Source organism: Phlebotomus papatasi, chromosome 1, assembly GCF_024763615.1.
Source record: "Phlebotomus papatasi isolate M1 chromosome 1, Ppap_2.1, whole genome shotgun sequence".
NCBI lineage: Eukaryota > Metazoa > Arthropoda > Insecta > Diptera > Psychodidae > Phlebotomus > Phlebotomus papatasi.
Window position 1 is genome coordinate 62,969,271 of NC_077222.1, and position 27,942 is coordinate 62,997,212.

The following is a 27,942-nucleotide window of genomic DNA, read 5'->3' on the forward strand; positions in this document are numbered from 1 at the left end:
GAATTCAATTTTAGTACAAGCAAATGTTCACTTTGCGATCACAGCTATTGTAATTGGGGCAATTGATAATTATCAGCTGATATTTCCTTTACCACTTAAAAAAAACAAATGTGCATAGCTATTCACAGATTAAGAGCTTTCTCCAAAAAAGCTCATAATGGGTACTGATTATCGCTAATCAGTGTGGAGAGTTCGCTCTTTGACGGGAAATAAAAATTATTCTGTATAAGAACAGTAATAAAACTTTAATAAACATTTTTTTCATTAGAATTTTGATTTTTATTTTATTTATAGAATTATAGAACCCACCACTTATCACAAAGCAGTGATGCACACAAGCAGTGAAAGGGAAGAGATGCTCTTCAGGGGTCAGTTCAGAGATTTTGCTGATTTGTTTGGCTGATTAATAAACAAATATGTGTAGCTATTTACAGGTTATGAGCTTTTTCCAAAAAAGCACCTAGTGGGTACTGATTTATCGCAAATCAGTGTGGAGAGTTTGCAGTTTGGCGATTTCGATGATTTCTCAAAGTCATTTTCGTAAAATATATGGAACAATGCACTACAATTTCGCAATTTTATATCATTATATTAATCAATCCCTTTATCATTCGACATTTTATGCTTGATACAGAATATGTAGTGTGAAAATCTTCATTTATCTGCATAGTAAACCTTTAATATACAAGGTCTCTGAAAGTTAAACATCCCTCACTTTTTCAACAATTATTCACATCGATCTTAGAGCAAGACAAGAGCAAATCTTGGACAGAGAGGAGGCTTCCGGAAGACGAATTAGATGAATTACTACTCCCAAAAACTAAAAATTTATTCTAATAATGGGCTTTGAAATCGAAAACTATCACAAGAAACCCAGACAGGGTTTCATATTTTGGAAAAATATTCGAGATATGCGAGCTAGAAAAAAAAGTTCTGAATGAAAAAATTTCAACAGACTGGAGTCTAAGAAATCAATCACATCCTGGAAGAAAAGCTTTCATTTCTTTCATTATTTGAAAAATTAATATCGAGTTCTTCACAGTTATTTTCTAATCGCAGTTTCGGTGACCTTTTGTAGATTGCCACAAAATACTGTTTTATTATTATTATCTTTATTGAACTAAATACTGTTTTAAGAATAATGACCAGCGCACAATAACTTTTATTTTATAAATATGTTTTTGAAATTTCAATGAGAATGAATGAAATGTAGATCTAGTCATCTCGCTCTCTCTTATAGGAAATTTTGAAAACATGTTTACAAATAAAAGTTATTGTGCGTTGGTCATAAAGGAAATGACAGTAAACTAGAAATAACAAAAATACAAGCACTTATTTACGTATTTTTTCAAGAAAATCGCGTGGAAAATATGATACAGGTCATGATTATACATTTTCATAAATGTCAAATTAATTTAAATCAGTTTATCGGCCACCGCGAGAGGTGGTCGAAAATAAATCAGCGGCTAATCAGTAATTTGCTGATTACACTGATGTGTGTGTCTGAATACGAAAATAGTTTAGGAGCTTTTTGGAGACTTTTAATCAGCTAAATCAGTAATCAGTAATCAGCTGAGCTGGGATGTCTGAATTGGAATTCAGATTTATAAATGTTTAATCAGTAATCAGCTGAATCTCTGAATTGACCCCTGATTTGGAAATTTTCTACTGTTTGACTCACACAACCAAGATCCCGGTTGTTGTACACCATTTTCATCCAGTGCAAATAGCGAGAACTTTTGGCGCAATCGAGAATCTAGATCTCCTCGTTGTTGAATGTGTAATCGTGCTTTCTCATATGTCTTACACGAGAGAGCTAGATTCCTTAGACATTCTTTGGATATGGTTTATGCTACGTGATTCGGTGTATGAGCTTTTGGAAGGTACGTCTGACATAAATTTGTCTATTTGGCAGTTGTTAGATCACACTAGATCTGTTCTTGTCTGTTCTGCCTTTGAGGTTGGAATGTAGGGATTTCGCTGTATTTTGGGTTCATGAACTGAGGATAACGTCTTAAGAGACACTTCTAAAAGTGTTTTTGATAGTCTCACTTAGAGTGGGAATCAACTTCCGAATCAACTGTTTTTTTTGGATAGCTATTCTCTGTTCAACTGTTAGTAATATACGCAAAGTCTATCTATGTCATTCGTGAGCAATAACACTCCTTAGCAGTGTCTGATCTTCTAGGAATGGGAATGTGTTGAATAATAATTCACAATCCTTCCTGATGCAATTGGTTTTGGTTTGATCCCAAATCATCGCAAATGAATTAACATGATCTTATTGACTTTCTCAACTGCTTTTTTGCTCTGTCTCTTTACTCAAATAGAAGAAAGAAATCTCAATGTAAGTAATTTCGGATATTTCGTGAATTTTCTTTTCCATTTTAATTTATTTTAATTTTCGTGCTTTTTACAAAAAAAAATAAAATTTTGTCTTATGTAAGGGCAAACTTAAGAATCATTAAATTCTTAAGCGCCTATAGCCTAACCCAATTTTTAGTACAGTGCTGAGTCTTTTATTTTGACGTGTTGCTCGGTCGGCTGTGTGTCTTAAAAGTTTTGTGCAGTTTTCTTCACCAAAATACCCAATATTTCGTGCAATTTCTGTGCCAAAAGCACTTCAATCGGATGTCTGATACAATGGACAATGTGGAGATTGAGGGGGAAAAGTGGGGATTTCCTCTTAAAGAAATTTATCGACTTGCACTGAAATTCTACAAAGGTAATCCTCAAAGCCCTTCCACCCACTTTTACCAAGAAAATCCTTTGTAAACCTTCCTGGATATCCAGGCTGCCCTAGATCCTAATTTTATCCTCCTTTTGCAGAGAAACTAGGCAAAGCTGTGTACATCAGCTACGAGGATAACCTGAAACTGGTGGCATTTACCCAGCAGACCACGCATGGACCTCTGGATCCCGACAAAACACCCCCAATTGGTGTTCTCGATGTCATTGGACGCGACAGACGCTTAACATGGCAGCAATTGGGGGACATTGGCAGAGGTCAGGCAATGCAAGGATTTATCGATCTCTTGGATCGTCTTTGTCCCACGTTCAAGCCTTACGCCGAGGCCATCCGGAAGGACAAGGAGGAAAAACTAAAGCAGGCTGAGCAAGACCAACAACTTGAGCGAGAACGACAAGCACTCGAACAGTTACAGCTGGAGGAGCAGAAGCGAATAGATGACGAGAAAAATAAAGCAGAGCAGCAGAAGCGGCAGCTGCAAAATGTGCTCAATCAGCAGACATTTCATCAATTCAAAGCTTACGCTGACAAACAATTTCCCGGAAATCCCGATCAGCAGGCCCATCTCATTCGACAGCTGCAGAATGAACACTATCATCAGTACATGCAGCAACTTCAGGCTCAGGTTCTGCCCAGCGAGAGCAATGCAGAACCTTCGAAAGTGGGCAGCACGGAGAATCTGCTCGAGAGCGCCGAAATGGCCACGGAGGCGGAGGAGAGTCAATGCCAAAGTGATAATGAGGAATCTAGTGAGTATCCAGTGATAAGTCGAGCCAGTATGTGGACACGATCCGATATGAAAGCCTTCAAGCAAGAAGTTTCAGCCGGATCCGGCGATGGGGTCATCAGAGTAGGACATGGAGACACTGTAACGGTGAGTGAAAATCTTTAACATAATTCACTGAAAAAGAAATCTCCGGTTTTCCGAAAAAATATAATGAGCTCTCTGTGAATTCCCTGAAAATGTGGAATGCCAGATTCTTCAGGTTCCCTGGAAAATATGTAGATTCCGAGGAGGATCCATGTTCTCTGGCCAGATTAATTCAAGTTCCCTGAAATAAATTACTCCTTCGATTTTTGCCACTTCACGGTAATTATTTTTGGTAAATCAATTTCACGACAGATACTAATAATTCTGAAAAGTGCCACTAATTTCAGAGAATTTGGAAAAAGTTTGGTTAAAATAAATATTTCCTGTATGACAATAATTCAAATAAATAACCGAATATTTCAAAATTTTACCATATTCCTTGTTCGAATGTTTAAAATTTCGATTATTTGGGAAATTTTTAGGTTTTTGGTTTGCCATATTGCCCCTAGTTAGTTCCTGAAATTCTCGTTTTTAGATTTAGATTAAATTCTTTGACCTAGCAGTTGTCGCCTAGCAGTTTGGCCTAGTTCCCGAATATCTCAAAATCCTATTTTGCAAAAAATATTGATTTTTAGAATCTAACAGATCTTTGTTCTTAATAATCCAAGCCTAAATTACATTTTTCGAAACATTCTTGACTTATAAAAATTTGAGAAAATAAGCCATATGGCTAAGCCCATATACAGTAGACTCTCGCTAATTCGGCTCTTTTAAGTTCGGGCTACTTTTTAATTCGGGTAGCAGTTACATGAAAAAAGTTTGTCATTTTTCAAGTTTGATTATGATTATCAAATGAAACAAATATACTCAAATTTGCCATGGTTTGTCTTAATTCTGATATGTTTCTGCATTATTAAGGGATTTTCATGCAATTTACGATATTATGAGTGTGTAAACTCAATTGTGTATGCAGATGCATAAAAATTGTTGCATTTCTAAAAATTTGTCACCCGAATTTTTCTCTGCTTCGGGTGACATTTCGGTCATAAATGCCCGAATTTGAGAGAGTCTACTGTATCTAAAGCCCCTATTAAGATTTATAAAAAACGCTATTAATCCTCTATCAGTATTAGGTGAGATTCTTAACAATCTCACCTACTATAATCCTAACAAAATTTCATGTCGTCCGATCGCGCTCAAACTTGGCCAAAATGTGTTTCGCCACTTCCTGATCACGAATATATGGGGGGCTAAGTTACGTTCCCGGCGGGCCGGCCGGCCGGCCGTCCGTCCGGCCGCTCTTTAGAGCTTAATAGCTCCTAAACTAAAAAAGATATCGACTTGCGGTTTTCGGCAAAGGTTATATATCGCATGAAAATTGCAACTTGGTGCATTGACCCCCCACCCCCCACCCCTCCTTCCGCCATTTTGAAGACCCCCCTTTTTTTGTTTTCTTAATAGCTCCGCCCCTATGGCATCGAGCGGGCTCAAATTTTAGTATGTTATAGCTGGGCCTTAGAGTTTTCCATCAATACCAAACTTAAGGTCCCCCGACCCCCCTAACCCGAGCTATAATGGTCCAAAAAAAAATTCTTAAAATGGCCATAACTCCGGTTCTAATTGTCAGAATTTAAAAAATGAGGGCTTTTTGGAAAGCTCTCGTGAAATGCCACTTTTCCTTCTAACATCGCAAGTTCATAAAATCACCGCTAGGGGCGCTATTATTAAAAAGAAAATTTTTAAATCTTAAAAGTTAAATAACTCAAAAATTCCTTATGCAATCGGGCTGAAATTTTAGTATGTTGTAGCCGTTGATTATACCTATCAAACAAAAAAAACCTTAAGTCGATCCATAACCCCTGACCCGAGCTATAAGGGGTCAAAGTTCGAACATTGACCGGCCTCTATCTCCGGTTCTAATTAACATATCGACCTAAATTTTACCTTTTTGGTTTCGTCTCGATGAGCACTTTCAGATGGAAGTTCAAAAAGTCACCACAGGTGGCGCTGCGATAGCGTCAAAATTCATCGAAATTCAAAATCATTTTTCTCAAAAACGGCATTGTGCAAGTTAATCAAATTTTAGTATGTTGTAGTCCAGTCTAGGACGTTTCCAAAATGGTGCGTATGTGCGCTGTGGTTTCAATAGAACCGGAGATATGAGGGGTCAAAGTTCACGAAATTCAAAAAATCATATCTCCGGTTCTATGTGACCGATTTTGATGAATGAGGGCTTAAACGAAAGATCTCACCAAATGCTACAGCTTTCTAGAATATTTGAACTTCGTGGGACCAACACCAGGGGCGCCACAGTCGAAAAACCAATTTCAATATCACATAACCTCAATTATCTTGACTGTCGCTAAACCGATTTTGATGATTACTTCGACATAATTGTAGAGGACATTCGTCTCTACATTTCGTCCATACATCATTTTCCGCTCAGACTACGCTATCACTCCGATTTTGCCGTTTAAGTGTGAAAAAATTGATTTTTCCCATAATAACGCTTTGAAATCACTCAGATGCCAATTTGACTGCCTCTACTCCACCAAGACACTTAAAATAGGGTTTTAAATGGAAAGTCCCACAAAATACAACAATTCTTTGATATAGTTGAAGTTCAACAAATGACTACTTGGGGCACTCTGGATGAAAAAACGAGTTAAGAAACAAAAAACCTCGATTATCTTGACTTCTGAGTAATCGATGAGATCATGTTCTATGGGAAAATTATAGAGAACATTCTGGTCTACATTTCACCCATATAACACTTTTCTGTCAGTTCATCCAAATCCTTGATATTTTGGTTTAAATGCAAAATTTGTACAATTTCACGAATTTGATTCAAGATAACTGAATGGCGTCTCCCAACTTCAGCTCCAAATCGAATTTGCATGCACTCCGAGTTAGCTCACGTTAAGAATCTCACCTACATAAGCCGGTTAGGATTATCTGTCCCTTTTAATTAATACCCGAAAAAAGTTGTAAGAAAGTGTTTTCTAGGATAATTTATGATCAAATAAAGTCGAAAAACCATCCATTCTTTACTATCTCTTTTAGATTAAGCGCTAGGTGAGAAAATATAAATTTTTTTGAAACTTTTTGCTTCTAAAATTCACATTTTTACTTTTTCTTAAATTTTTAAATAAAATACACAAAATAGAATGACATATCTTTCAGTAAAAAATGAATTTATTTTCGTCAGATAACTTTAAATCGATATTTTTCGTGAAATTGGAAATGAGTTTTTTTGCACAAATATTTTTTATTGCTTTTTCTCTGACCTGTCGCACGAAACTAGGAATAGCAACTAAACAAAAAAATCAAAATGAGTTCAAACTTTCGAAAGGTGTTAGTAATACGGTAATACTATTACTGAGAACACTATAGCACTTTTAAATAAATAAATTTTTTATTGTCGCTGTAAATGGGATTTTTGTTAAGACCGTCTTGAGACAGTCTTACTTGGATAGATGGTTAAGAACTGTGTAACCATATAAATTCTGCATTTAATACCAAAAAAATCAAACATGTGATTACTTATCCCTGTTTTTTTTTTTATGTCAAATTGACAAAAATTAGTAAATGCTGTAAACCTGAGAAGATTTTTTTTTATAAAAAGTGAAATCAATCCTTCATCTTCTCGAAGTCATTTAATTCATTACCTTGAACTTTTTTTCGTAGAAATGAGTTTAATTGCTCAGAGAGAAACGCGTTCTGATTTTATTACTATATGCTTTTGATTCATTATCGATTGCTGAATGATTAAAAATTCATTAAGTGTGATTCATTAGGAATTTGTAAACACAATTGAACTTGAAATGGCATTGAAAGTCCAAAAAAAATAAACAAAAATCGATAAAAAGCTTAAGTTTGGAAAGAGGCAAGAAAAAAGATGTTTCCTTTTTCATCTCAGGTCCGTGTTCCAACACACGAGGGAGGTTCCTGTCTGTTCTGGGAATTTGCCACTGATAGCTATGATATTGGCTTTGGGGTGTATTTTGAGTGGGGCAAGACAAATACTTCAGAGGTGTCCGTTCACATAAGTGAGAGTGATGATGAGGATGATTTGGGAGAGGATGAGGAGGATCTCGATTCATCTGATATTGCCACAGTGGATGACTTAGAATCCGGCCCATTGCAGACAATTGTTCCATCTTCAATGCAAAATAAACCCCCCATTTCCATTATAGTTCCCATCTACCGTCGTGATTGCCAGAATGAAGTTTACGCTGGCTCTCATGTTTATCCGGGTGAGGGGGTCTATCTTCTCAAGTTTGACAACTCTTACAGCTTGTGGCGGTCCAAGACCCTCTACTACCGAGTATTTTACACTCGATAATTTCTATGACACACCATGCTAATCAAATATCAATGTTATGAGCACTTAAATGGAACAGAAAAGTGCAATGAAATTGATGAATAAATGTATCAATGTAAGCAAATCTGCCTTTTTTGTTTGGAATATTTTTAGAATCTTATTGAATTTGATGAAGTTTAATTTTATGGTGAACTTCGCAGTCTCAGGCCAATTTATATTCGAAATTTATTAAAATTTTGTCCTAGAATTAGAAATAATTTAACAAATAAGCTAAAATTTCTTTTAATTAAAACCAAACTTCAAGCAAATTGAATTTCACATTTGGCCACTTCCAAAGGCTGTGTAGATTAAAATAAAAATAAATTTGTTCTTCATTCAATTATTCAACAATAAAGAAAAAAAAACAATTGACGAGGTCGGATTTCACCTCGAACCACAAAAGCTAAGATTGTAAAGTGAGATACTTTAATAGCTAATTTTTTTTTTTATATTTTTTAGCTGAAGATGATTTTTTTATTAATATTTTATATTAAATATTTTCATTTAAGGAAATCTGAATTAATGTTTAATAAATGTGGTTGGGGTTGGAATATTTCTATTAATTGAAAATATCTGGCGATCTAAAGAGGATTTGAACTCTGGACTCTTGTATTATCGAGTAAGTACTTTTTTTTACTTAAGCCACTGAATGCTCAAAATAATTATCTATTACAATTGTTAGGTGAATTTGCTGTAGACTTGCCTATTATACGATAAGTGATGAAAGAAAGTGCACAGAATAATCTTAGTTTAATTAATAATCTAAGTTTATTCGAAACACACAACTGGGCTCACTGTTTCTTACAATTTTATTTTATTTCTTCTGTGGATTCAATCTACTGGGAAGGCTTACAGGTATCGCACATATTCTGTCTTCGAACATTTCATATTTTTCCTATGTTCCTTTAATGAATTTGACCTATTTTTTCAGAAAATGTGTAACTTAAGGCGATCTATTAAAATATACTGCCATAAATAGGTCTGATTCATTAAAGAAATATGGGAAAAATGTGAAGTGTGCGAAGCCTGAAAGCCTTCCTCTATATTCTTTCATTATTTTCTTTTTTTACTTCTACTTCAGTATATGTGACAGTTAAAGCTTAATAAAATATGATTTTGGCTGAGAATTAGTATGAAAAAAAAAACATGAAACATTTACAGTAGACTCTTCGATATCCGGCTGACTGGGGGACAAATGACATTTAGGTTTTTTGAATGATCAACGGTTTTTCTATTTTGTGCAGTGTGAATTTATTTTCTGTCTGACAAAGAACAAGGGAATTTACTTCATGGTATGCTTATGTTTCATTTTTTATCACAATTATGTATTAAAAACTTCGATACAATGTTAATAATACTTTAATTCACTCTGGACAAACTTCATGTTTAGTGAAAATAATTTTGAATATATCAACCGCCAGTGTTTGGCAGCTGTCACCCGGATATCGAAGTGCTGGATATCGAAGAGTCTACTGTACCAAGGTAAGAATGTGTCCTCCACAAATAATTCTCTTTTATTTTTTGCTTTAACAGGAATTGAATTTGAAAAAATATTCGACTCAAATTGTTAGAATAGTTAGAATATAGAATTGATGCTCACAGTTTTTTAGTTATTGTAAATAATAAATTGTCTTTATTTTTAGAATACAGAATTATTCATATAAATAAGCCTACGTTTTATAATTTTTGAATTTTATGGAGCACAGCACAGTATTTTTTGTAGATTTTCTTTTATTAAGACTACAGTAATATCTTTTCAAATCTGAATATTTAAAATTACATCTCCGTTTCGAATTCAAAATGTGAAATGCGATTGATTGTACAATATAGAATCATATTTCGATGCAGCTTCCTGGATATTTATTTACGTCTTTTACACACATTATTATCGTATAGAATGAAAAGGAAATACTTCATCCCAAAGGTTTGTAAGAAAGTACGAAGGATAAGAATATGAGAATACTGTATTGCATATTTTCAATTTAAAGAAAGACCTTGCCCAAAAAGAAATAAAAGCACTAAAACATTGCACAGTTTAACCTTTCGAATTTTCTGGATACTTTTAACTTACTTCACTAGGGAAAAGTGGCGCACCTTTGAATTGGAGGATTTTTGAAATTAGGTTTTTCTCCTACAGTAGACTCTCTCTCAATCGGGCATATGGGGCAAAATGTCATCCAAATTATAGATAGATTTGGGCGTCAAAATCATTGTAAATTCCACAAAAAGTGCTCAATTATAAAGAATCATGATAAAATAAGAGGAACTACAGCGAATTTGAGCAAATTTGCTTCATATTTTACCGTGAAAATTGTCAACCAAATTTTACATCCGATTGAAAAAGAGCTGATTGAACGAGAGGCTATTGTATTTTTTAAATGAAATTAAACCTTATGATGATATAATTTAGTTCAACAAACCTACTGTGACTAGATCTAGATAGATCACACTCACTCTCATTGAAATGTCAAAAACATGTTTACAAAACAAAATTTGTTGTGCATTGGACATAAGGGGCATAACGGGCATAACAATAAAGCTCAATTTCATATAAAAATAGAATAAAAAAAAGCCAAATTCAAAGCTGCGCCAGTTCACAGGTGTCCCACTTTTCCTGATATCGAAATCTTAATTTTTCTAAGATTTCTTCCTAGATCATGAATAAAAATTAATATTTTATTTATAAAATACAGAAAGTGATTTTTTGGAAACAAATTCTAACTCTTGTTAATAAATCTCCAAATCCCTATATTTTAAATATTTTTTCAGTACGCATTAGGTCAACTGGCCGTTTAGTACATAAACATATGATGGCCACTGGGTTTTTAGTACGAACTGTCATTTTTTTCTTTCGTGTGTCACATGACAACTCCCGTGACCAAAAATTTGTTTATAAAATAATTTTGTAAATAGATGCGATGAAAAAGGTGTGAAAGAATGAGTTTCAAGATCTCCGACCTGGACAACAGGTAAGACGAGCACGAGATCCAAAGCCATGGTCAAAAATTGCGTAAATCTTATCGCACAAATTTGGGGCAGTGACATGAGGAAAAAAGCCCCACACTTCTCTCTCACTCTGACGAATGTCACCAGAAGGAAAAGGTCATTTCTATAAATTGCACTATCTTTGAGGATTTCTGAAGATATTCTCGGTCGGAGGATCAATTGAAATACCGTCTTTTTATCATTTACAGCGTTACCGAACGGGAGAACGACCTGATAAGCTTAGTGGATGAGAATTCAATTGGTGAGCAATAACAACAAAACATTACGTTATATATGCTTTTCCGGAAAACTAAAAAATAAAATGTTCTTTGTTTATCGAAATAGCCTCCCAGGACACTCTCAATGCAGCCGATGAGAATGTTCAGTACACCTCAATCAAGAGTGAAAATGGTAAATTAAATTGATTTGTTGGATATTAAAATGTGAGAAAATTCTTTAAAGAAACTGTCTTGTCCAGGTTTGGTCACATACCGACTAGTCCACCTTGGAGAATCTGAATCTAATCTTCAGAGCACAACAGCAACAGCCACAACACCCTCCTCAAACATGTCTCAACAGTGTGAGTAAAACATCTCTGGCGAAATATGCCCCAAAAAGGCATTAAGATTTTCTAAATGATTTACGTTTTCTTCCATCTTCTGTCCAGGTCAAGTGTACGTCATCGGGAATCCATCGAATTTTCTTCAAACACAGCGTAACACCACCCCAAAGACAGATGTTGTCGTCTCGCCAGTCATTCAGCATACCAACGTTCGAAAGGTATTTATTATAAATAATCATTAATTTTTAAAAATCGAATTGAGCAAATTTATCCCGACGAACGAAATGAATAAAATTGGCTTGACGAAGTCCGAGTCCGAGATTCTTCATAAAGAATCTCAACTACTATGATGATCTTCTCTTTGAATACATCCCCTCTTGAGAGAAATCCGAAAAAGTTAAAATAACATTCCGAAAATGTTAATTGTTCCCTGCAGTATTGATCCGAAATCAGTGTAAATATTATGCTCTTCAGGTGTATTAGGGGTTAAAATAACCCTTTTTCATGTTATTCTTACCCTTAAAAAGGTGTAAAATTAGCATTAAAAAATGTAGATATATTTTTACCCCTAAAAAGTGTTAAAGTTATGAGGAAAAAAATTTAATCGAACCCTTTTTTTCTCAGTGTAGGACCGACAGAAGGACAAAAGTGATGCAAATGGTCCCCCTCAAAATTTCAACCGCATTATTTACCATTTATCGGTTCTCAACTGATTTAAAAATCACTCACAAGGTCGCCTAAAATAGTTTTAAGAGTAATGAAATTGATTTTTAGACCAAAATTACTCATCGGTTCATAACCGGTTCATTACCGATTCACAACCGATTTGAACCGAAATATAAATCTTTCAAAAAATTGTCAAAAATGCCTTAGAAGTTTTAGTTACAATTAAATTTCGAATAAAAATTAATTATCGGTAATTGTAATCGGTAAATGTAAGAAAAAGAACCGATTGCAATAGAACTAATTCAGGCTTCTCAAGAATTTCAAGACCTTTCCAACGAGCCCGTACATGTTTCCATTTGGTTGAGAAATACGTTCTCCAGAGCCTATTTAACCTTTGACCTTGAAAACCCGTTATTATGAATGATTCAACTGTATTTTCGTGTTTGCACGAATCTCCGCCTGGGTAACATCTAAAAAATATCTAAAAATGAAACAAAAATTGGGAAATGTGAATGAGGAGCATTTTAGTGGTCTCAGGGTCGACTTATAAGGGGATCGCGGGAAGGTCCCAAGTGTAAACCTATTTCCCATAAATTGTGTACGTTTGGAAGAATCCTGGCTGTTACAAATATTACTATTAAAATTCGTTCCTGGGTCGCTTCTAAGCCTCTGCGGTGTTATTGCCTTCTTAGTCTTTGTAATTGTACCTGTAAGTTGGAGAGCCGAGAGAGTCAGTGCGGTCTAGAACGTCAAAGAAGAAAAACGTGTGGACATGGGTCTCTCGGGAAAATCTAGATGGGTGCTAGATTCGGAGGATCACTTTTTTTTAAATCGAAGTAGGTCATAACTTATTGAGCCAGGTCTATTTCTATGTTCTTAAGGTCTCAATGCTCACTATGCTTATTTTTCAGAATAAAACTTTAATTTCTTTTATGGGCCATTTCCATTGAGAAATTTTTCAACAAATGTCTCAGAAAATTTTCAACTCCGTATGAAATATACCGCAAAAGTACTTTCGTATCATATACCGTTTACCGGTTCTCAACCGATTCATAAATCTCTCAAAAGATCCCCCAAAATAGTTTTAAAAGTAATATGATTAATTTTCAGATAAATTTTTTTTATCGGTTATGAACCGGTTCATTACTGATTCAAAACCACTTGGAATCGGTTTAGTTTTGTCGTAAATTCCAAGACCTTTCCAACGACCCCTAACATGACCCCATTTGCTAGATAAATGCGCACTCTAGTGTCTTTTTAACCTTTGACCTTGAAAAACCGTTATTAGAAATGATTCAACGGTATTTTCGTATATAGACGAAATGTTCGCCTGGATAATCTGTAAAACATATCCATATAGGGGAAAGTGACCATGCTTGATACGATCCAAGCTTAATAATAACTATTTATTTTCTATGTTAATCAATAGTTATGACTCATCGCAATATATTTCAATAGCTGGTGCTAAGCCTCACATTTCCTAAAAAAATTAGGATCCTAGCTCTTTTTTCCTAGTTTCACGAAGCAAAAATCAAAAATAGGTTCAAAACTGTAATTTTGATACATGATATTTTATAAGTATTTCTTGATTAATGTCGCTTTTCAGGAAAACTACTATCATAGGCACATAGAGGGTTCATCAGTATTAATATTTATATAAAAATATTTTTACTTGGGGACACTGTTTTTGTGGGTGGTGGCAAATTCATAAATTCCACCTGTGTCCATCCTATATTTTAAGAAGTGTCCATGAATGATAATTTAATTGTGGCAACTCTATCATTAGATGTGATTCTTTCATAATTACACCTATTGAAATCCGCCAATTTCATCGACAATTGACATAGGCTTCAACCCTGTTGCCTGAATTTTAAGGTTGCAGAGTGACATTTTCATGGACTCAAAGTGAAAAAATGGTTTTCGCTAGTGCCCTAATGTCATAAAAACACGGCTTAGAAAAATTACATAAAAGTGATTTTAAAACTAATAACCAGTCTTACAAACGATTTAAGCAGATAGATTAGAGTTCCGTCTAAATATTGATGTGCAATTTTTTGTATCCGGTGAAATTTTTGCAGTGAAAATAGGCCTCCGATTTGTCGAATCAATTATTATACAGGAAGGCCCCGGACCCGACTTGTATAAAAGTCGCCACTGAATTTTCATTTTCTTCTTGAGGAAAATCTAAGGATTTCCAGGAACAATGTGAGTTAGGACTATGAACCTAATAAGTGTGACATTTTTTTGTCATAGTGGAAGAATCGCTTCGGTTTGTGTGTTAATCAGAAAAAAATCACAAACCTTGGACATCATTTTACAGTATCAAGCATGGTCACTTTCCCCTACTAAAGATATCCTTTAGCAGTGATTTCATGAAGTTCGATTGTTTTCGCATTTTTACCCAGAAGCTAAACTAAAACAAAAGAGATGTTCGTATTCAAAACTGGGCTTTCTTGCGAGCTTTAATGCGAATTGGGAATTACAAAAATCTGAATATTTTCTCAATGGAAATGGCCCATAATTTTATCAATTTATTGAAGAGCTGTGACCAAAAAGTATTGTAAATGCATTTCTTTTATGACCTCTACATACTAGACCAATTTACAGTAGAGTCTCGCTATAGTCCATATTTGGTTCCAGATTTGACACTTTGGTCGCACTATAGTCCATGTTATTTTTTAAAATTATCAACAACTTTTAGTATTGAAATTGCTCGACGGCTTCCACTTTCTTTGCAATTGTGGTACTTGTCCTCGCTCTCTTCATTATGGATCACAATTATCACTACTCAATAAAGTTTGCCAGAAATATTAAAATGATTATGAAAACATTGCACGCCGCGTACTAAAAAACATAACCTAACTCAAAATCAGTGCTTTTAAATCAACGGTCGATAAATTGTGGACTATAGAGCGATGGCCTATAGCGAGACTCTACTGTATGTTCATATTGAAGTAAATTTCCTGTAGGGAAAAATGCCCATGCTTGATACTGTAAGATGATGTCCAAGATTTGTGATTTTTTTCTGATTAACACACAAACCGAAGCAATTCTACCACTATGACAAAAAAATGTGTTCCTTATTAGGTTCATAATCCCACCTTAGATAGTTCCTGGAAATCCTTAGATTTTCCTCAAGAAGAAAATGGAAATTCAGTAGCGATTTTTATACAAGTTGGGTCCGGGGCCTTCCTGTATAATAACACTATGCAACAAATTGACAATTTTTTTTGGCACACGGATCTCACATGGTACGTTTGGTAGAGTCGAGTCCCCTGATCAAGAATCTGTTGTTGGTTTTTCTCCTATAACGTCACAATTTTCTTTAATTAATTTTTTTTTTGTTTTTGCTGTTTTGTCACATATTATCAATTATTCCTCCAGTTCTAGTATACAGAACTTAATAAATGGGCATCCGTTGGAAAGGTAAGTAGTTGTACTTCAACTTGAAAATTATGTGATATTTTTTCAAAAAATCCTTGGGAGCAGAAAAACAAAATCAAACTAAAATTTCTCAAAAATGACCTAAGAAAGCAACTTTTAAAAAATTATATAAACTAAACTAAACTAAATATCAATGTACTCTCTTCAGCACACAATATACTCCACTTAGGACTACATTTTTGCCATAGAAGACATTCAACTCCGATACCTCTAAAAAAATGCCATATTTTTTGATTTTTGTCAGAAAATTTTCCAGAATAAATGCTCCTTTTTTTGACAGGATTGTTACCATGTGGGGGAAGGAGAGGTGGGACGTCTTTGGAATGTATGGATGAAATGTCCGCTAGGATGGTCTCTTAAACATATCCAAAAATGAAAAGCATCGATGGTTTAGTTTAGGTCTTCAGATATTCCTAAAAGAGTGGTTTCTGGAGGGGAAGGATAGACGTTGGGATGAAATTGAAGTGACATTTGGATTCCTTGGATCAACTTATGGGGGGGGGGGGTACTCAGAACATTCCAAGTCGATATCATCATCAATTTGTTGAGAAAATAAAATTTTTGGCAAAAATTTGCAAGATTTCATGTGTTTTGAAAATGACAAAAATCAAAAAATAAGGCATTTAGAGGTATCGGAGCAGGATATCTTCTATGGCAAAAATGTAGTCCTAAGCGAAATCTATTATATGCTGAAGAGAGTACATTAATATTTAGTTTAGTTTATATTTTTCAAGAGTTGCTTTCTTAGGTCATTTTTGAGAAATTTTAGTTTGATTTTGTTTTTCCGCTCCCAAGGATTTTTTGAAAAAATATCACATAATTTTCAAGTTGAAGCACAACTTTCCTTTCCAACGGATGCCCATTTATTAAGTTCTGTATACTAGAACCGGAGGAATAATTGATAATATGTGACAAAACAGCAAAAACAAAAAAAAAAATTAAAGAAAATTGTGACGTATAGGAGAAAAACCAACAACAGATTCTTGATCAGGGGACTCGACTCTACCAAACGTACCATGTGAGATCCATGTGCCAAAAAAAACGTTGTTAATTTGTTGCATAGTGTAATAGGCTTTTTTTATTTTCACAATAATGCAGTTTAAGGTAAAGACTGAAGAAGCTCGTGAGGCCTTCCGAAGATATTTTATGCTATGTCTATAAACAAGATCGAACCTATGTCCTGGGAGAAATGTCTAACCAAACGGATTTGATGCCCCTTTATGCATACAAATTAAATCTTATCTAAAAACAAGTAGATATCAGCAGGTAAACTCTTGATTGGTAATTTGATCGTACTTCACAATTAAGCTTATCCCACCATTAATTAGGATTACATTATCAAGGAAGAAGATTAAATACTTATAGGGACATTAAGTCCATTATTTATTGAAGGGAAGCATAATATGAATAATGGTGGCACAATGTGAAATTTTCGAGACGTCCATTATTTTTTCTTATACAGATATGAGATTGTCAGTCCCATTCAGAAAAAAATTGATTTGTTTGAAAATTCCGAATTTGTTTGATACAAGGAGTTCCACTTTCAAAAAAAATCTCGGGACCGGAAAAAAGATCGCGAATTCACTCCAGTGACACAGAAAAATTGCGTACCCAGAGGAACTGTCCTTGGAATAAATTATGGAAACGCCGTGATGTAATAATAATAATAATAATGCTGGCACAACATTCCATTAAGGAACAAGGCCTTCCCGCAAGGGGATTTCTAGACATGCATTATTATTTTTTCTTGTACGGGATGAGGTTGTCAATCCCATGCCCGTGGAATCAAGTGCAGTGAAGCTCACTGGATGCAATCCGAACACCTTTAATGCCAGAAAAATTCCTGGTGACCTAAAGGGGATTCGAACCTGGGACACTTGCATCATAGAGCGAGTACTCTACCACTTGACCCATTGAGTGATGTAAGCAAAACTTTTTTCTCTGCCAATTTTTCAGCGCCAACGATTCATAAGAAATGTACTTCAAATTTACGGCGTGAAAAATATTTGCATACATTTAGGGGCATTTCAAAAATTATTTTATAAATGAGCTCCCAATAATAGGCAATTCATGTCAAATCCTTTCAATCCGTTTTCACTTAAGCCGGAACTCCCTGTAAATATTTCAATGAACAGGGAAGGAGATAGTTACTCTGAATAAATAGTAGTTTGCTCATTATTTTTTTCTAAAGGTGTCTACACATTGGGAGCAATTTTCGTCAAAAATTGCGTTATTGACAGAAATTTGACGTTTCCCCCTACAACGCTGCAGGGAATGTCCTTCAAAAAAGCAATTTTTGACAAAAATTGCTCCCAATGTGTAGAGGCCATAAGGAAAACTATAATATCCCACTGTCCAATTCTACCCCTGTCTAATTCTGCCCCGGCGCCCTAATTGAGGTTGTTTATTGTTAAATTCGATCGTCCGTCCTGTATCTTTACAAAATTAATTTTTTATGGCTTCGGCATACCTTTTAGATCAGGAAAATTTCATGAAGTCGAAATTCGAATTTTTTTCTTACTCACATGCGTTGAATATGTCTATCCCATTCTATTGTACTCTTCTTCTTCTTTTAAACATCACTCCAAATTCAATTTAGCTCAATCGAATTTGCTAGGCGAAAGAATGAGATAGTCATATGGAAAACATGTGAGAAAGAAAAGGATTAGAATTTCGACTTCATGAAATTTTCCTGATCTAAAAGGTTTGCCGGAGTCATTAGTTTTTAAAGTTTAAAAATTACAATGTTGGTGAGCCTTAAGTCCGAAAAGGGACGTGGCCTAAATTTTATGGGATAGATCTTACTGCGCCAGTGAAATACTACTTTTTCCAAGAAAAGTCGTATTTCAAGCATTTTAAATAATCTTTTGCAGAGGGATGAACGACGAAGAGCCACCCACAATGAGGTGGAGAGGCGCAGACGGGACAAAATAAACAACTGGATACTGAAACTGAGCAAAATCATCCCACCAGATCCAACAGAAGTGCCACGAAGTGGTTGTGGCAATCTCGAGGGGCAGTCAAAGGGTGGAATCCTAGCCAAAGCATGCGAATACATTATGGAACTGAAAGAGGCCAACTCGAGGTAAGTCTCCTAATCAGAGCAATTTAAAAAAAAAAAAGAGAAAATCTATCAATTTGGAACTAATCGCTTCCAATTGGGATTACCTTTCACAGCCTAAAAGATTATCAGAATGAACTCAAAAGATTAATTGCTGAAAATAAAATGCTGCGGGAGAAGAATGAATCACTAATTAGAGATAATGAAATGCTAAAAGCACAACTAAGTAGTGCAAAGGTTGAGCCAGATGCTTCAAATTTATAGCGAATAGATTTTTGCTGAAGGGAGAGACTTTGTTCTGAAAATATTTTTGTATCCTAAAAATTAATTATGAATTTCTTTTCTTTTAATCGATATAGCAAGTTATCCTTTATGTTTTTTTATTCTTATTATTTAAGAGAGGGATTTATTTTTTAAGTTTTTCCTTACGCTCCCTATATTATCAGTTTTTTTTATTCACGATGAAATAATAAAAGATTTGTGTACAGTAGAATTATTTTGTCCTCAATAAAATGTAGCTTTTAGTTTTTTTCTTCAAACATGAAATAGGGGAAATGCTTCTAATTTTGTCCAGTTTCTTATTTTGGACACTTTGAGGATAACATTGGACACTAAAAATAAATTGATTAAAATGATGGACTTTTATTCCAATATTTGATGAATAATGAATTCTATCTAAATATTTGTTCTTTTTGGAATATTTTAACACTAAATACGTTAAAATTTGAATATGATTTGAGTTAAAATTGCTTTGTTGAAAATTCAGTGTGAGCAATTGCTTACGAGAAATATGACAGAACTTCGTGGCTTACTTCAGTCTTATTTAGTTTTGGTGAAGTACTAACAAAGTTTGTTCGCTGTTTTTGAGTGATATTATTGAATATTCATTGAATATTGTGTTGATTCACGTTACTGATGATTTGTACATTTGACCTGAAGTGAGATTTGCCTTGTGAATTATATTTTTCGTGTGAAAAATGGGAATTTTTTTAAGACATTCACCAGTGAGGTGATGATTCTTATTTTGGACAGGTGTTTTTCTCACGAAATTTCGTGAAGTTTTAACTTTTGTGATGACTAGGTTGGACAAATGCCTGGAGAAATGAAGGAGCATCATCTCTACGAAAGAGATGCAGTGAGAAATGCCTTGAAAGGCTCCCGAAAAGGGCAGGGAATGAGCGAATCCGCACGTACTTGGAGTATCGAAGTCAACTCACTTTAATGAATGATATGGAAAGTTTCTGGGCTTCTTGTGACATTCCACGTTTCCCTTACATGACCAGGAAGAGGACTTGATAAGATTGGTTCATAAAATGAAGAACAATGGGCATCCTATTGAGGCGGATTATCTGTCCAAATTTACAGACAAGTTGTAAAAATTAATAACCAAGTTGTCCAAAATAAGAGTCAAATTCACCTCTACATATCAATTCATTTTTAAACGTATTAAAACTAATTTTAGTAAAAATGAGATGATAAATAGCTTGCCAAGTTTCTAAACAATCCTTCTGAAAAGAGAGTAACAAGAAAAGTCAATTAGTATTGAAAATATGGCACTTCAAACTTAGGATATCGATGCTTATATGCAGACTGTCCAAAATTATAAGCACTTCCCCTATTGCAGATGAAGGAAAATGTTTTCGAAATAAATTCAATAAAAAAAAATTGTTGAGACGATTTTTTTGTGAAAGAAATTTAACAACTGTTTTTTTGTCTTCTTTTTTTCTGTGGTTTTATACAATTTTGATAAGACACTTGCCTTTCTCAATGGTTTTTTTTTGTGAAATGTAACAGAGTTATCTCTATTACGAAATAAATTAGGTTTTATTAAAATAAATACCATTATTCACAAATCTAAAGTCGATTTCAATGGTTTTTTGCTGAAGGAGAATTTGGAGAAGTGTCAGAGATGGAAGAAAGGAATGTCCGGTTTCATAGGTTCATTTTGATAAAGAATATATTCAGCAAGGGGTTTCTCATTGAATAATTCGCTGTGAATTGTTTCGTTTTACAAATTGTGTGAATAAAAAAAAATGTGGTTTTTAATTCTACACGAAATCGGTATTACGAGGTACGTATACTACTTACTTAATATCGACTTACAACCTTTTGAGCTTAAGAAAAATTTAAAAGGTTTGAGATATCAACTAAAGGTATCCGATGACCCCCACCCCTTTTTTGTGTTAATACTTAGGTAGAGATAGAGATGTTTTTTCGAAAACTCTTTGAAAACCCTGTAGAACTGCCAGTTCGTAAGATTTTTGTTCCCAATAGCGTATTTGCACCTGCCGCCGACTTATCTATACGGCCTATCCAAGAAAATGGTAGAAAAGCTGGTATATACGTAAAATGTGTTATTCATACAATCTAATTTTTTTTAAATATATTTACTTCATTTTACGAAATACTATTCTAAAATGGAAAATATCCTTTAACAGTGGTAATAGTAAAAGCTTTTCAATATGTACATAAACTTATCTAGTGTGTTGAGGCCATTATGGGAAAAAAAAGACCAGAGTGTCCTCTACGATTTTGCCAAAGTGTTCTTGATTTTATCGGACTCATCAAAGTCAGTCGAATAGAACCAGAGATATGCCGTTTTCAATAATAGGGGAATGTAGGCAGGCTTCGCACGTGTGAACTTTCGAACGATGCGAATTTTCTCTTTATATCCAAAGAGTTGGTTCCGCATTTCTTAGCCATAAGTTAAGTATTTATGAACCTTATCTTCATTGTAAAAATAGGCAGTCAAGCCCTTCTTTCCTAGGTGTGAGGATCATAAATAGAAAATTGGCCAAAAATGAGTAATTTTGATGGCGCACATTTCATTTGATTTCTCATATATAGTTAAACTCATTTCTCGGTTCTATTGTAACCATAGTAAACCTACGTCGCTTTTGGAAACTTCGTACCCTACAAAATTTAATAAAATTGCACAATGACATTTTTGACAACAAATTGTTTGAATTTTTACGCTATCACAGTGTCATCAATGGTGAAAGTGCTCATATGGCCTTTACACACTAGATAAAAATACATATGTCCGTATTTGGCAATTTTTCCTACACAATCGTACGGAATTCGCTTCAATATGGACATAAATTTCTTTAGTGTGTAGAGGCCAATAAAGACGAACTTTCAGACAAAAAATATGTCATAACGATAATTTAGAACCGGAGATATAGGCCGGACAATTTTTCAACTTTGACCCCTTATGCCAGCTCCAGACTGGAGGTTTAGCCCAGTTCCCGAAGGTCTCAAAAATCTAAATACAGTAGAGTCTCTCAAATCTGAATCTCTCAAATTCGAACGCCGTTTGGATTCAAAATGTCAATTGTGAGGTTATGTTAGAAGGTCCGTATTAGGTGAATGAAAATCATATTTATGTGCTTCTTCCTGAATGTTTACATACATTATAGTCGTGTAAAATGAAAAGGAAGTATGTTACCACAAAAACTTGCGAGAAAGTACGAGAATTTGATTCAAAGTACAATTTAATCTCACACAAATTTCGTTAGTTTTGAAAAAATCGTTCGAATTTGGGAGGTGAGAAATGTCAAAAATACCCCCCACCCCCCCGAGCGTTCGAATTTAGAAGACTCTACTGTAACAAGCGATTTTATTGATTTTTCAAAATCTATTTGATCATTTGCCCTTAATATCTAATTCTAAACAACAATTTCCTAAAAAATCGTGCCTAATAAGGAATTAGAGGAGTTAAGCCAGATAGCTAAGACTTAGGTCTGAAGACCGTATTACAGTTAGGATGAGGGGTACCCAAGACACTTTAGTTTTTTTCATTTGATAGATAGAAAGTGCAACTATATAATACTGAAATTTCAGCCTGATTCATGCCATACGGCTGGGGATAATTAAATTTAGAAAATTATTTTTTTTTAATAGTAAGCGCCTCTAGCAGAGATTTATGAACATGTGATGTTAGAAAGAGATGTGGCATTTTACAAGATGTTTCTAAAATGTCCTTCTTGATCAAATTCTGGCAATTATAGAATCGGATCTCTAGAGACATTTTAAGGAAAAAAATAAGCCCTTCTAGGTCGGTTGAGCTAGGCTACTAAAAGGGGGGGGGGGGGCTCAACATGGCAGAAGTAAGCGTGGTGTGTTAATGCACCAAGTTTTAATTTCCACGCGATATACACATAACCTTTTCCGAAAATATCAAGTCGATATCTATCTTAGTTTGGGAGTTATTAAGCTTCAAAGAGCGGCTGGCCTGACAAAAGGGAAAGTTTTTCAGCAACCCATTATATTCGTGATTAGGAAGTGCCGAAACACATTTTGGCAAAGTTTGAGGCTGATCAGAAGATATAAATGTTTTTAAGGTTTATAAGGTTAGATTGTTAAGAACCTCATCTAAAATATGAAACCTATCATTGGATTTTCCAAGGTTTGAAGTTAGACGTTTGATTGATTTTAGCGTCTCGTTCTTACAGTACTAATTTCTACTTAGTACTGTAAAACTTATTTTTTTGCACTTTGGTTTTAGAATAGAATAGAAAAAATAATAATTCTTGCTTTGGGAAAATGAATAAATTACAATATTTCAAGGCTGACCGTCCCCTTATAGCAAGCCTTATAGTTTATTGCCAATTAAGGCAAGGGATTCTACAAAAAAGGCATATTAAAATTACCTAGTTTAATTGCAACAATTATCTAAAAGTAATAACGCATTTTTACCTAATTACTTTAACATTAAATTTATGAAATAAAACATAAAAAAATGATGTAAAAACCGACTATGGAACCGTCTAATATCACTGTGATGTTATAGAAGTTTTAGTTGTAATTAACTTTTTATAAGAAGAGTGTCTAATGTGCTTTTCTCTATTAGAGATTAAGTAAATATTGTTTCTGTTATAAAATAATAGTCAAATTAATTTTCATTTGAGTTAATATCATAATACCGGTTTATCTCAAATCACAGAATTTGCAAAAACTTGCAAAAAAAAATAATACTAATGGGGACAGCGATGTAGTAAGCCAGAAAAAGAAATTTTTCATTGCATATAATTTGTAAAGCAATGGCAAAGCGTTCCAGCTATGCGAAATATTCGAATTCGTGACTTAGGCGCTATAACTCAAAAGTACTTTCGCACAATTTACCCTTTACCAGTTCACAACCGATTTATTGAACAGATTGAATCACTCAAAAGATCGCCCGAAGTGGCTTAGGACACAACTTAGTACAGTGCAAAGTTGGGTGTGGACGTTACATCAACTTGCAGGGGTTGTGGAGAGAATCTGGAAACACTAGAACACATTTTATGTTATTGTTCTAAATTCTCAAGCCACACCGAGAAAAATGGAATTTATTTAAATTGAATATTTTGTATTTAATGTTAAAAATTCTGGGTAAATATTCGAATCAATTGACTTTTCTTTCAATACAAACGAAATAATTTTGATTTTGAAAGTAATCACAATAATTTCAAATATTTGTGCATTCATACGGAGAATAAATAATTTTTCTTTTAGCGTGAATGTTTAAATATTTGAAATAAATACCTCAGCTTTTGAATCAAAGATAATATATGTTAAAAATAACAATTATACATTGAAAATGAAAAACTACACATTTATATTAAATGTGCAACGTTGTGTTGTCAAAAATAATATTTTACTTTTGATTTAAAAGTACTGTTTTATGAAATCAAATGCAACAAGCATTTATTTAATGGGTAAAATTTAATATTGACATTTTTGTTTACGTCTTAATATTATCTGTATTTATTTCAAATGAAAAAGACTTTTTAAACAATTGTTTCAAAATTTTATTTCAAATGATTTTTTTTTCTATCTAAACATTAAATGACCAGGTATTAAATTGAATTGTGAGAAACTTTTCTGTATAAAATATGCATTTCATTTAAATGTAAAAATGAAATAACTTTGAGTAAATATTTGATACGAATGGTTTTTGTCGTTAAATATAAATAACAGTGGTTTTTACATTTACTGCAGTCGTCATAATTTGAAAAATTATTCATTTAAATTAGGGTGAAAATTAAATTCCTTTCATCATAAATATCAATACGTTTTAAGTGAATAACTACTTATTCTAATCGAATACAATATGTAAAAATAATTACATTTTATTATTTAAACTTAAACTTTAGCCAAATGAAACAACATGTCATTTGCAACTAATTTCACATTTTCGTAAAAACCCTCTTTTTCTCATAAGTTCGTAAAACTACAGCTAGGGGTGCTATAATTAAAAAGAAAACTTTCCAATTTTCTAAGTTAATTAGCTCCGGCTCTATAGCACGGATCGGGCTGAAATTTTGGTAGAGGGAGCGGATTGAGCTAAAAATTCTTCATGAATCTCTCTTAAACATGCCTAAGAAACTTACTTATGTTATAAAGAATAAGGTAAATACCAATTATTAAAGCATTCTTATTGATTAGGTTTTTTAAATTTTCATTTTAAAAAAATTGAATGAATTTCGCTCTAAATCATCCAAAAATTTAATATTTGGCTGGCGTACACGCACGAACGCAAATGCACGAGGGTCAGTGTATTGTGTTCTTCAAATGACGTGATTTGCATAAAATAAATAATATTACTTTCTATATGCATTGATTATAACAATTAATAATTTGAATGAAATTTATATTTATTTAGAATGAAAAACCAATCAAATCTAATACTATTTTTTGAATCAATAGCATAAGTATTTGAAAAAAAGGAAACTACATTCAGATCTATGACTGATTCCATCAGTACGGAAAACATTAAAACGAGTCAGTCTTGAAGAAGCCGCTGAGTTGAAAAGTTGTCACACAAATTATTTCCAATCTATTTGAAAATGAAAAAAAAACTAAAAAATGGTTACAGTGGATAAGTAAACTTATAAAGTTGCAAAAATCATCAAGTGATCGACAAAGAAATTTGATAAAGTGTTGGAAATCGTTAGATTGGGTAAGTAAAAAAATGTTTGCCAGAAAAGTATTAACCATATTCGGTAAATTAAATTAAATTTATTTCTTCTTTTAAGCTAAAATGGAATGTCAAACTTTTTATTATTTTATTTAAATTTAAAATTCGTCGTAAGAATTTTTTATTATTTAATATTTTACTAACGATTTGTAATTTTCGATATTGTTCAAGTTCAATCGATCATCCTGATTGCAAGTCATTTTTGATTGGAAACGTCCGTGAGCAGAAGCTGGAAAATTATCACCATATCTGTTTTATCGAACTACTTTTCTTCAAAAATTCCATCTAGGAGAGACCTAAATAGTATCAAGGTAAGAAAATTGATTTTTTTTGTAATGCAATAAGAATTACATAATTTGTGAAAGTTAGCATTGATCTTTACAAAGAAATATTGGACCTCGCATAATTTTTTTATTATAAAAATGTTAATTATATCAACTTATTTATGTTGAATATGTATTTTCAATTATCGCTTTGGAAAATATCATACTGGAAAAGTTTTTAATTTCATTTTTATTTTTATTCTTTCTTTTATCAATCGTGGTAACCGTTGAACCGTTCACTGGGAAAAGGACAATCATTGTCTTTTCCATGGAATTGGAAAAGTGATTCGCAGATAGCAGCAGAACTCAGAGCAAACAGTAAAGGACGTAAATCTGCAAAACACAACTTAGAAAAGTGAGCGCTGTAATAAAAGTAGACGAGGAGCACTACCACTGATCAAGTAAGTTACATTGAATTATTAAAAATTATTAACCGCCATTGGTGAAAAATAAATACTGTAGCCCTACAATTATTACCTGGAATTATAATTATCACCAGAATAAAAAACGAAATTCTACTAAAGTTTTGAGAAAACAAGATTCTATAATCAAAATTAATTTTTTATGATTAACATAAAAGGACATCATATTATACGTATAAGTTTTTTCGAGACTTATTGTTGGGTTCTTTTAAAGATTATGGGATAGGACAATAATTATTTCCACCACTCTATTTTCAATAGTTATTTCCGCTATTTCAATAGATACCATATAGATTCAGATTTTTAATTCCATTTAATTTTATTTTCTGTCTTTCAGATTTCATTATGTCATCGTTTATCTTTACGGGGCAAAAGACAATCAGTCTTTTGAAGTATCTTATTTCTTCTGAAACTGGTAAACACTATTGGGAGAAAGCAGAAGAGCATACATCCAAAAGCTGAGAAGAAGACTTCACGAAACTACTAGAAAGTCGTGCAACACCCCATAGAAATTAATGTAATACAATTTTATTGTGAATACACATTATTTATGTCAAATAAATTTATTTTTGAAATCATAGCAAGAGTTTTTTAAATATACCCTGGTACTGTTATATCTACCCGAGGATATTATTTGAATTAATGTGGACGAATATCAAAGCAAACATATTTGCCATTGAATCTATGGTAAAGAACATTTAAATATACCAAGGAAATTTTTAATTTTACCCATTGTGTATTTAAATTAATGGTAACTCGTAGTTAAAACAAATATTTCTACTATTGAAACTATGGTAGTGTTACCCAGAAATTTTTGATTCTACCCATGAAAGTGTTTAAAATCCACTTTAGAAATAAAGTGCAAATGTATTTGATTTAAAAGACATGTTTTCTTTTCAAATACAGTGCCATTCAAAATAAATACAAATATATTTGTTGTGGCTATGATTACTGCCTTTCAGATCAAATGTAAAAATATTTGAAGTAAAAGTCGTCTGTATTCAAATCAAATAAAACATTAGAAACAAATGTATTCTACCATTGGGGCCAAAATACCCATAATTTCATTTGATTTTACCCAGAAAAACATTAATACTACCCATAAAATTTTTCTCGGTGCAGAAAATCAAAATCTCTAAAAAAGAAGTGCTAACACTGGAGGATGTCAAAAGAGCGGCAGCTCAGGACGATCTGCAGTTCATCCAGTTTTTAAAAGAATTGGAATAAGGTTTGCTGGGTAGACATAAGGAGCTTAAATTAAATAGAGCCTAGGTGTCTGCAGCCCACAGATCGTACCATTCACCCTATACTATCTATCTAACACGATTTTATAATAAAAATTACTTAACGGTTATAAATCGGTTTATTACCGGTTTATAATAAATTTAAACCAGTTCAGTCTTGTCAGGAATTTCAAGACCTTTCTACCGAGCCCAAATATGACCCCATTCGGTTGATAATGTGCTTTTTATAGCCTCTTTAACCTTTTCGTATAAGAACGAAATGCCCATCTAGGCAACCTAGAAAGCATATCTAAAAATGAAAAAAACGCACAACGCATTTTCGAGCAATCCCATTTTGGAGACTTGGTATTC

At 33.5% G+C, this 27,942-nt stretch overlaps 2 protein-coding genes and 1 long non-coding RNA gene across 4 annotated transcripts; all 3 read left to right on the forward strand.

Moving 5' to 3' along the window:
* The first annotated feature begins 2,501 nt into the window (after positions 1–2,501).
* Positions 2,502–8,008, forward strand: LOC129799971 (Golgi resident protein GCP60). Its single transcript, XM_055844296.1, has 3 exons — positions 2,502–2,725; positions 2,830–3,623; positions 7,480–8,008. The coding sequence occupies exons 1-3, from the start codon at positions 2,632–2,634 to the stop codon at positions 7,903–7,905; spliced, it is 1,314 nt and encodes a 437-aa protein (XP_055700271.1). The 5' UTR covers positions 2,502–2,631; the 3' UTR covers positions 7,906–8,008.
* A 2,746-nt stretch (positions 8,009–10,754) lies between these two features.
* Positions 10,755–20,494, forward strand: LOC129799978 (upstream stimulatory factor 2). Its single transcript, XM_055844308.1, has 7 exons — positions 10,755–10,892; positions 11,118–11,170; positions 11,254–11,319; positions 11,387–11,488; positions 11,576–11,688; positions 18,454–18,665; positions 18,758–20,494. The coding sequence occupies exons 1-7, from the start codon at positions 10,861–10,863 to the stop codon at positions 18,903–18,905; spliced, it is 726 nt and encodes a 241-aa protein (XP_055700283.1). The 5' UTR covers positions 10,755–10,860; the 3' UTR covers positions 18,906–20,494.
* Positions 20,495–23,210: 2,716 nt separating this feature from the next.
* On the forward strand, positions 23,211–27,461 carry LOC129799985 (uncharacterized). 2 transcript variants are annotated; one of them, XR_008751565.1, is made up of 3 exons: positions 23,211–25,913; positions 26,175–26,326; positions 26,685–27,461. It is a non-coding gene; the product is annotated as an uncharacterized LOC129799985 (long non-coding RNA). The 2 variants fall into 2 exon arrangements; XR_008751566.1 differs by having other exon boundaries at positions 23,211–25,584; positions 25,774–26,326.
* Positions 27,462–27,942: the final 481 nt, after the last annotated feature.